Source organism: Lycium ferocissimum, chromosome 10 (genome assembly GCF_029784015.1).
Source record: "Lycium ferocissimum isolate CSIRO_LF1 chromosome 10, AGI_CSIRO_Lferr_CH_V1, whole genome shotgun sequence".
NCBI classification, from domain to species: Eukaryota; Viridiplantae; Streptophyta; class Magnoliopsida; order Solanales; family Solanaceae; genus Lycium; species Lycium ferocissimum.
In genome coordinates, this window is record NC_081351.1 from 27,145,622 (window position 1) to 27,156,004 (window position 10,383).

Consider the following 10,383-nt stretch of genomic DNA (forward strand, 5'->3'; position numbering starts at 1 on the left):
AGGGTAGAATTGAAAAAAATTAGTCAATTATGTTTTAGTTTCCTAAGATGACACTTATTATGAGATAAAATTTTTTGGCTAAAGTAATACTTATTATGGGACAGAGGGAGTACTAACATAAAAGTCCTTTCTAATCTGGAAAACCGCAACATAAAAATTGCACTGGACACACCAAATAACAAAAATGTAAAACCGCACATCCAAATTTGAGTTCTCATTTATTATTTTGGTACAATTTCCATCAAATCTAATTGATATACTAATTTGATAAAAGATCAAAAGTGTTCATTTAGAAAATTTAAAGGACCAAAATTGATAGTAAAGGATACTTTGAAATTACCCAAACATAATAATAGTAGTTATTTTCTGTGAATCAAAATCTAAAGCCATATATCAACTACACCACAGGCTTTCCTGACAGACTCAGAACCGTCAATCTTCAAAAGACCATTGTGGATACAATCACGGGAGCCGTCAGTAACGTACTCCGTTGCTCATCCAACCATTTCATGCCATTTGCTTCTAAAGTCTGCTGCTATAATCATTTTAGTTAAGACTAAAGAAAAAGTGCAAAAAATTATTCCCTTCAAATGTCATATCAAATTTTATTAATTTATCATAATTAATTAATTTAATAAAGTAAGAAAATACTCGCTAATCATAATTAATCGAGAGAACTCATATAGTAGTTTTATGTCATGCATTTCTTGACGTCTAATTATCAGAATTAGGTTTCAGTAATTTTTTAACAAATAATGTCGTGAGTTTACAGCGGATCTACGATTTCAAGTTTGTTCATTCAATCAAACTTTGATTATTCATCTTTTCGGGCTTTGATTCGGGTTATACGTCTTTTGAAACATTTATTTATAGCAATATCGAGAGAGAAAAACATAAAACTTCCAATAATATTACTAATATCATAAATATCCATCATTCATTTACTATTGTCCTCGACAAGGTTTCAGAAAATGATCAATGATGACATCATTACTTACATTTGTGTATTCAAATATTGATTAACTTCATTTTGGATCCTATTCATGGATGAGAATGCTCTCTGTGAAATTAATAAAATAATTTAATATAGTATTATCCACACGAATCAAGTTGGAGAACTTGGGAATGTGTTGAAATTAATAATAATATGTACTTCATGAAGAGGGTTTGTTTATTTGATATGAGAAGAAATGGTTTGTTTCTTTGATGAGAATTGAGAAAGAGAGAGGTTTTTTTTTTTTTTTTTTTTTTTATGAGAAGGAAGAGAGGGAAACTTATGTTTTCAACTTTAAAAAATAAAAAAGTCAAAAATTAAAAAATTAAATCAAGTCAACAACAATTATAGAAATAAGAAAAGAGAATATAAAGTCAATGGGAAATGTTTTGTATCATTTTGTTGCCGGCAAGGTAAAAATAAAAATTGTAATGAACACCAGCAAGTCAGTGAGGGTGCCACTTTAAATATTTGTATATATTTTCTGTATATATACATATATAGAGCCTCACGACCCTTAATGGATCCGCCCCTGTTCACCAGGGTGCATTTAAATTTTGTTTTTGTGAAAAAATAAGTATATATTTGAATCGATGTGTTGAAATTAATAATAATAATGATAGTATAATTTTTTTAATAAAAAATGCTCTTGAAACATAATTTATAAAGTATATTGTAATGAGAAAAAAAGAACGTCAAAATTAACTATGATGATCTGTTGGTTTTGTGCCAATCAAATGCGTAAATAGAGCCCCCTCGCCCCCCTCCCCCCTCCCCCGCCCGCGTCAAACAAACAGCCAAAAGCTATTCAAAAGGAAATTTTCAGTAAAGCTAACAGCTTAGCGATGACTTAAAGCTAATTGAGTATAAAACTGATTTAATATGTTTTTTAAAATATATTTACCATTCCCCCTCGTATCTCCACTTTGTTTACACTCCGAAACTTTATAATAAGTGGCAGTAGTAGAGATTTTGATTCTCCTTCCACTTTGGCCAAGTGCAACAGTAGTAAAAACTCAGCACTTCAAATAGCCTAAAGCCTATCCTAAAATTCGTACAAACCAGACAAAGCTAACACTGCAACAATGAAAATTTCCACTGCTTCCTTTCTCTTTCTCCATTTTTTCTTCTTTTTTTCTTTCACCATTAATGCAAACTCTGATCTTAATACCCTTTTGAAACTCAAAGAATCCATGGTTGCTCCTGGAATTTCTGGTCTTCTTGACTGGAACAACAATTCCACAAATACCCCTTTTGTTCATTGTACTTTTTCTGGTGTTACATGTAACAATAATTCTCGTGTGATATCTTTAAACATCTCTAATGTTCCTTTATTTGGTACTATTCCACCTGAAATTGGTCTTTTAGACAAGCTTGAAAATCTTATTTTATTTGGAGATAATATAACTGGTACACTCCCTTTGGAGATGTCACAGCTTTCTTCAGTTAAATATGTTAATATTTCTTACAACAATTTCTCTGGACCTTTTCCTGGAGAAATCTTGTTGGGGTTAATACAACTTGAATCATTTGATATTTATAACAACAATTTCACTGGTGAGCTACCTACTGAGTTTGTAAAGTTAAAAAAGTTAGAAACTTTACATCTTGGAGGAAACTATTTTCATGGGGAAATACCAGAAGTTTATTCTCATATTGAAAGTTTAAAGTGGTTGGGTTTAGAGGGAAATTCACTTACTGGGACAATACCAAAGAGTTTGGCTTTACTTCCAAATCTTGAAGAACTTAGATTGGGTTATTTTAATAGTTATGAAGGGGGTATTCCACCTGAGTTTGGTTCTATTAGTACCCTTAAACTTCTTGATCTTGGAAGTTGTGAACTTGATGGTGAAATTCCTCCAAGTCTTGGAAATTTGAAGAAGTTGCATACTCTGTTTCTCCAAATGAACAGACTTACAGGTATTGAGCCCACCATTTTCACTTATACTATCTCTCTATAATTGCGTCGTTTGTCTGTACATGTTTTGGTTGCTATAGTTGAATGTTATAAAAGTTATATAACATAATAAGTTCTCTGTTCTACTTTGTGGGTTGCTTTTCTCTTTTCAACATTAAAACTATGTAAACTTTGATCATATCGACATGAGAAGAATTGCAACTTATATTATTTTCTGTATAGTTTTTGGATATCTAAATTTTAATTTTAAAATGTTAAGTTGATCTAATTCAATTTAGCTTCATATTTAGTCAAATTGATTTTCTGAAAACGAAGAGTGCCACATAAGTTTTGACTGAGAATAAATAGATCATGACCGTTATAGAAAGGTCTTATTATGTCATTGATGTATATGTAGCAAATGTTATAGTAAATATTTAAGTTTTGAACTCATAATTTCAATGAATTTAGAATCTTGAACTCATAAAATTTATATCCTTGATTTGTCGTTGCTCTACAGGTCAAATACCTTCTGAACTATCTGGTTTAGAGAGTTTGATGTCGTTTGATTTGTCGATAAACCAACTGGCTGGAGAAATACCTGAGAGCTTCGTGAAGTTGCAGAATGTAACATTAATCAATTTGTTCAGAAACAACTTACATGGTCCAATTCCCCCTTTTATTGGTGATCTTCCAAATCTTGAAGTGTTACAGATTTGGGGCAACAATTTTACCCTCGTATTGCCCGAAAATCTTGGGCGTAACGGGAGGCTATTGTATCTTGATGTTGCTACTAATCATTTTACTGGAAGAATACCACCTGATTTGTGTAAAGGGGGGAAGTTAAAAACTCTGATTCTAATGGAGAATTACTTCTTTGGTCCACTTCCTGAACAACTTGGTGAGTGCAAATCGCTTACTCGAATTCGCGTTAGGAAGAATTACCTAAATGGTAGTATTCCAGCTGGATTTTTCAAGCTTTCTGCACTGGATATTCTTGAACTTGATAACAACTATTTCACCGGTCAGCTGCCAACAGAGATTAACGCGAATAATCTCTCGAGTCTTGTACTTTCTAACAATTGGATCACTGGAAAAATTCCTCCATCATTCGGAAACTTGAGGGATTTAGTGACTCTTTCACTAGATATGAACAGATTATCTGGTCAAATTCCTCAAGAAATCGCGAGTTTGAAAAAACTTGTGACCATCAACTTGAGTGACAACAATTTTACAGGTGAAATCCCGAGTTCAATTGCTCTATGTTCGGAACTAACATTGATTGACTTGAGCAGAAACCAATTGGTTGGTGAAGTACCGAAAGAAATCACCAAATTAAACAGCTTGAACGCGCTCAATTTGTCGAGGAATCAATTGAATGGCCCGATTCCTGGGGAAATAGGAGTGATGAATGGTTTAACTGTTTTGGATCTTTCTTACAATGATCTTTCTGGAAGGAGACCAATCAACGGGCAGTTAAAATTCTTCAGCGACAAGTCTTTTGTAGGAAATCCAAAACTCTGTTCACCTCGCGCGAATTTTTGTCCATCAGCTTCCACTTCACCACAAAATTCCCACAAAGGGCATTCCGGGAAATTCACCACTACGCAATTGGTGATTACAATAATCATTTTAGTCACTGTTGCTTTGCTGTTAGCCGTTACTTGGTTGTTCATCAAGAAGGAGAAGTTCAAAAATTCAAAGCTTTGGAAGCTAACACTATTCCAGAAACTTAATTTTCGAGCTGAGGATGTTTTGGAATGCTTAAAAGAAGAGAACATAATTGGGAAAGGTGGGGCTGGGGTAGTGTACCGAGGGTCGATGCCAAATGGCATCGATGTTGCAATAAAGAAGCTTGTTGGTGTAGGGCGAGGAACCGGACACCATGATCACGGTTTCTCTGCTGAAATCCAAACACTTGGAAGGATCAGGCACAGGAATATCGTACGATTACTAGGATATGTCTCGAACAAAGACGCGAATTTGTTGTTGTACGAGTACATGTCGAATGGGAGCTTAGGTGAAATGTTGCATGGTGCAAAAGGGGCACATTTGAGGTGGGAGACGAGGTATCGTATTGCTGTGGAAGCTGCGAAAGGGTTGTGTTACTTGCACCATGATTGTTCGCCTTCGATTATTCATAGGGATGTTAAGTCCAATAATATTCTGTTGGATTCTGATTATGAAGCTCATGTTGCTGATTTTGGCCTAGCCAAATTCTTGCAGGATGCTGGTGCTTCTGAGTGTATGTCTTCTGTTGCTGGATCATATGGTTACATTGCTCCAGGTAAATTACCACCCAGTTTTCCCCTCATTTTTTAACTTAAGATGTACTTAAAATATGCCAATATCTTTTTCTGGTGTTTCCACTACAATAATATGCCAATATTTTTAGGATTTAGATCGTAAACGCTGACTGTTAATTTTAAAAACTTTTACACGTACCTGCTATAACAGATTATTCTCCATAATTTTTTACACGAAATAGGTTTTAAATGACTTGATAGTGTATAAACTCTCTTTTTTTATTAATGTGTGTGTGTGTATATATAAACTTATATTTATGAATTTATGTTTTAGCACTATTGCTATTGAAATATTTATACAATTGGGTCACTCGTAATATAATTACGGGTAAAATTTATTGATAAACATTAGTTGACAATCTAAAAAAAATGGATACCGACTTTGCTACTATAATATATTAAATTACGGTGATAGCGTAAAGTTTGTACTTTGTTGTGCATATAACCTTACGCTTGTTCACACTCTTTTAAAATGTGGACAGATGTATGTCAGATCCTTAAAAAATAGTACAGTTTTGGACGATCTTACACGGATGCGTCGAGATTTTTGGAGAATCCGACCAACATGGACTTTATAAGTCCTTTTATATGGAAACATTAAAGCCCTCTTCTATTGGTCAATGTTTTGATATTCATGATAGTAGTAGGATTTAAAAGCTATGCTCCAGGACAAAATCTACATTTAAAAGCTTTGTCCAAGCATTAAATTGTGCAATAAATGTAGTTCTGAGTATATTTTTGTTTGAATATGAAACAGAGTATGCATACACATTGAAAGTTGACCAGAAAAGCGATGTGTACAGTTTTGGAGTTGTACTATTGGAACTAATCACAGGTCACAAGCCAGTAGGTGAATTCGGGGACGGTGTAGATATAGTAAGATGGGTGAATAAAACAATGTCCGAATTATCACAGCCGTCCGATGCAGCTTCGGTTTTAGCAGTTGTTGATTCAAGGCTTCATAGTTACCCTCTTGCAAGTGTTATCAATTTGTTCAAGATTGCTATGATGTGTGTTGAAGAAGACAGTTGTGCTAGGCCCACTATGCGCGAAGTTGTTCACATGCTCACAAATCCACCTCAGTCTACTACTACTACTCCCACGCTACTTGCCCTTTGAAATTGCGTTGATCAGGTGTCTGGTTGAAATCTCGTGTAGTTTGGGAAGGGAACACGAATTGGTACAAATACGGATGTCTATTTGGGTAACGTGAAGAAAAATTCGTGCAAGTACGGATATCTATTTCGAAATGTTTTGCTTGTGTGTTTTTTTTTTTTTTTTTGGGTTGATGTTGTAGGCAAGTTGTGTATAAAAGGAGCATGAAAAAGAAAAGAAAAGAACTCCTTTAATTTCTAACTGTGTATGGAGGTTGAAACTGTGGTCTTTAGGAAATAAATTTCAAGGTCGCACTTAGTCGATACTTTGTTCTATGTAATGTTTAAGGGTTTGAAAATTAAATAAAGAATAGGTTTTAGCGAATGATGAAATTCATAGCTGAACTCGATCCTTGTTAAAAACATCATTTAAGTTGCTAGAAAGTTTTTAGATGAACGATAAAATTGTGGTAGGCAAATTGTATAAAGGACAAGGAGAAAAAAGAAAGAACCTCCTTGAATTTCTAACTATGGCCATGAGAAAAATATATGTTAACGTAGCATTGAGTTGCTACTGCTGTTAATAAGATGTCCTATGATTTAGCGGTTTGTATGTGAATTTGCTACTGTTATGTGTTTACTAAGAGAATTCATTTTACTGATAGAGAAATCTGTATTAAATCCTTAAATTGGTCGTTAATTCAACTAAATATCAAATTAGCAATGAATTTCATATGCGTAGAAAAGATTTCCGTAGAATGATGAATTTTGCATTTGCCTGTACGAGTAGTGTCAAATTAGATATGGCCTATTTAGACATGCTCTTAAATCTTAATTTTATGATTAAGTCAAATCATAAGTGCAATTTTTACGGAATTTCAAAAGATTTTATGTTAAACACTCTTGTTTGTACTAAATCTTGAGAATACAGTGTGAAGATGGTCAGGGATGTAATGACATACTTGCAAAAGTAGAGATCTTGCACTAAATAAAAAAGTTACTGTTCTACCAATCAATAAGTCTTAGGTGCCGTTTGGCCATAAAAATTATTCACTTTTTTTCGGAATTTTTTCAATTTTTTCCAAAATTAGCATTTGGCCATGAAAATTCCGAATATAACTTGAAGTTGTAGTCCGGAATACCAAAAACTCAAAAAACTTATTTTTAAAAAAAAATTCACTTTTTTATAGCTACATTTTACCAAAAAACTATAATTTCAAAAACTATAGCCAAACACAACTCCAACTCCAAGATTCCAAAAAAAATGAAATATTTTTTGATATTTCTGGCCAAACGGCACCTTAGAGTAAACGCGGCCATTGATGCCACTCATAAGAAAAGAACAAGTAGAATGCGGCCGAACTAGGCACTCCGATATCATACAAAAGTTCTGTAATATTCTTTTCCAAGTCATATGAAATACTAACCTTATCCCCTACAAGTAAAAGATGTGCGAATTAACAGGATGAATATCCATGTTTGTCATCTCGATACTAGAATTCTCAGGTCCAAAAGGCGCCCCTGGACAATTAAGTAGTGCATTACTCATATTTGCAGCATACTTCATGACCCATAGTGCATCTTGACTACGGATATTGCTCTCGAGGCACCACACAGTAATCTCTGCCTCATCACACAATGCATAATAGAGAGCTCCACCCGATACTCCAAGAGCATAAGCGTCTCCGCCCACCATATCTTCAGTCAATTCCAAAGCCCAGAAACGCCTATTGACATTATCACAATAAACAATCATTTGATTATTGTCGATCCAAAAGAATACTCCATCGATTATCCCAACTGATGCTAATTTTATCCAACTAAAAAAGGAGAGGCTGAGAGGTACATCTAGCATGAGATCAATTGTGGTCCACACATTAGTCTCAGAAGATAAGCTTTCAATTGTTACACTCGAACAAAGATCAAACCATTGTTCATAACGAACTATAGTAAAGGAGATCACATCTTTTTCAGGGTCATCTACTTTACAATGAAATCCAATACATGCAACGCTTATGCAGGACATTTGAGTTGTAGGGACGACCACATGCTGCCTCGTTGCAGGATTATAAACATAGTAAGCACCCTGATTTCTTAAATCCTCAGCAATAAGAATGAAACCATTAGAGGATGCAATAATGTGCACTCCCCTGCCAAGAAAATTGACCGACTCATCCAAACTACCATCGACGACTTCTGAAGATTTCCTTGATGAGAGGAAAAAATGAATTTCTAAGACTATCATCTCTACCTTGACAAAAGAAACCCATCATGTAGGGGTGAGGACTCCATCATGGAGAACGACAATAAACTGAAGACGGATCAGCAATGTGCTTCTGCCAATGCTTACACACACATACAAACCTTGCCAGAGATTTTGAAGGCAAACGATGTAATATTTCGATTATGATATCCTCAGACAACTCAAGAACATGTTTATCAGGTGATTTGCATAAACGTTTCATACTGACACTCGTGTGATCTCAGTCCCCTGAAAATACAATAAAAAGCACTTCAATCTTCTCTGTCAATTCAAGCAAAATACTGAATCATGAAACAAGTTCTTTAACTTAAATACGAGACTACAAGGAAATCAAAACTCTCAATTCAATACAAAATAAGCACAAAGGTGAGATTTTTGTTTACACCATCAAACTCCAAACTTCCCTCATAATGCCACAATTTTCACTAAGAGAAGTCAAAATATAAAGAAGTAAGAACACGAAGAAGCAAAAGGGATTCAACATCTACTATATAAACATAAAATATATTTTTGAAATTGTATATACATTGTAATTTTCAGGAGGAGGATTTTCGGATGACCCCTTGTGCCCCCTAGCTTCGCCTCTGCTTAATAATTAGGAGCCTTCGAATCAAGTAATCAACAAGTTATTTAGCTCCAATACTAGACTAGAAGGAAATCATCACTCTCAATTCAACACAGAATTGTCACAAAGGTGAGATTTCTATACACAATCAACTCCAAACTTCCCCAGTGCAGGAATCTTGGATTCCTCTAATGAATTGGAATTTTATCAACAAAGAAATTTAATGTTTTGTCTTCAAGAAAATTTGGCAGTGATCGTATAACTTTGCATAGATGATCATGAAAACTATAGTTAGGGAAGAAGTCGTAATTCGTAAACCATAACTTATATATAAAACTAATATTCTAATTCATAGAGCCGAGGGTCTATCGGAATAACCTCTCTACCTGTCAAGGTAGGGTAAAGGTCTGCGTACACTCTACCCTCCTCAGGATATGTTGTTGATGTTGTTGTTGTATAGATTAAAAAAAAATCAGTACCCATGGTATCAAATATAATAATCTCAAACGTGCGTCGCAAGATAAGTACCTGAAGTAGAAGCGTTTGTACAGCAAGGAGAAAAACAAGGAGGCTTGTGAGGCACACTAACCCTAATAGTAAAGAGATGACGAATTTATAGAGCTAGTTTAATTTTGAGTTTATGTCCATCAAATAACCAAAGAAAGGACGAGATTATTTTTTTTACCTTTAAATTGTAGGGGTCGTTTCGTGGTGAACAAGTTATATTAAGATTATAAGATGAGAATTAAATAATAACGAGATTATACGGTGTGTATATTTTTATTTATTAACCCATCTGCCACTCTACTAGAATCTTCCTTAATTTTATAGACTTCTTGTAGCATCAAAAATTGTAAGTTCAAACTTAAATAATATGTTAAAAAACATGAATTATGAAAAAGTTTAAGAAATACTTATAAATTGCATTGTAATAACTATAATATTAAAAAATTATAAAATTTGTATAAATATAATGTTGGTTTGGTTTGATTTCGGTTTGACTTTTTTCAGTTAAAACTCAAATCAAACCAATTACGATAAGGGCTTTTTCCCCAATACCAAACCAAACCACAAGGCGGTTTTTTTTTTTTATCGGTTTGGTGCGGTTTGTCTGTTTTCTTTGAATACTCCTAGTTAGCAGTCATAGAACTTATGTAGCTTGGACTCGGATTCCGGGTATACGATACGGGTGCTGACCTAAAGATCGGATTCTTCATCTCAAATTTTAGGATTCGAGGATCTAGATCTGAGTGTAGATATGGGT

General features: G+C 34.2%; 2 protein-coding genes across 2 annotated transcripts; one reads left to right on the forward strand and one right to left on the reverse strand.

The window, feature by feature from the left end:
• The first annotated feature begins 1,910 nt into the window (after window positions 1-1,910).
• On the forward strand, window positions 1,911-6,676 carry LOC132033111 (receptor protein kinase CLAVATA1). The gene is made up of 3 exons (XM_059422981.1): window positions 1,911-2,914; window positions 3,412-5,178; window positions 5,955-6,676. The coding sequence occupies exons 1-3, from the start codon at window positions 2,080-2,082 to the stop codon at window positions 6,314-6,316; spliced, it is 2,964 nt and encodes a 987-aa protein (XP_059278964.1). The 5' UTR covers window positions 1,911-2,079; the 3' UTR covers window positions 6,317-6,676.
• Window positions 6,677-7,611: 935 nt separating this feature from the next.
• On the reverse strand, window positions 7,612-9,791 carry LOC132035267 (uncharacterized). Its single transcript, XM_059425540.1, has 2 exons — window positions 9,648-9,791; window positions 7,612-8,782 (listed from the first exon to the last, which is right to left on the reverse strand). The coding sequence occupies exon 2, from the start codon at window positions 8,534-8,536 to the stop codon at window positions 7,727-7,729; it is 810 nt and encodes a 269-aa protein (XP_059281523.1). The 5' UTR covers window positions 8,537-8,782; window positions 9,648-9,791; the 3' UTR covers window positions 7,612-7,726.
• Window positions 9,792-10,383: the final 592 nt, after the last annotated feature.

What these genes read in the sequence shown, in the direction of transcription:
- LOC132033111 (XM_059422981.1), top strand. Translation starts at nt 2,080, where the DNA reads ATGAAAATTTCCACTGCTTCCTTTCTCTTTCTCCATTTTTTCTTCTTT. An exon ending in CCAAATGAACAGACTTACAG is followed by an intron (nt 2,915 to 3,411) that starts GTATTGAGCCCA and finishes GTTGCTCTACAG; the next exon opens with GTCAAATACCTTCTGAACTA. An exon ending in ATATGGTTACATTGCTCCAG is followed by an intron (nt 5,179 to 5,954) that starts GTAAATTACCAC and finishes AATATGAAACAG; the next exon opens with AGTATGCATACACATTGAAA.
- LOC132035267 (XM_059425540.1), bottom strand. Translation starts at nt 8,536, where the DNA reads ATGATAGTCTTAGAAATTCATTTTTTCCTCTCATCAAGGAAATCTTCA.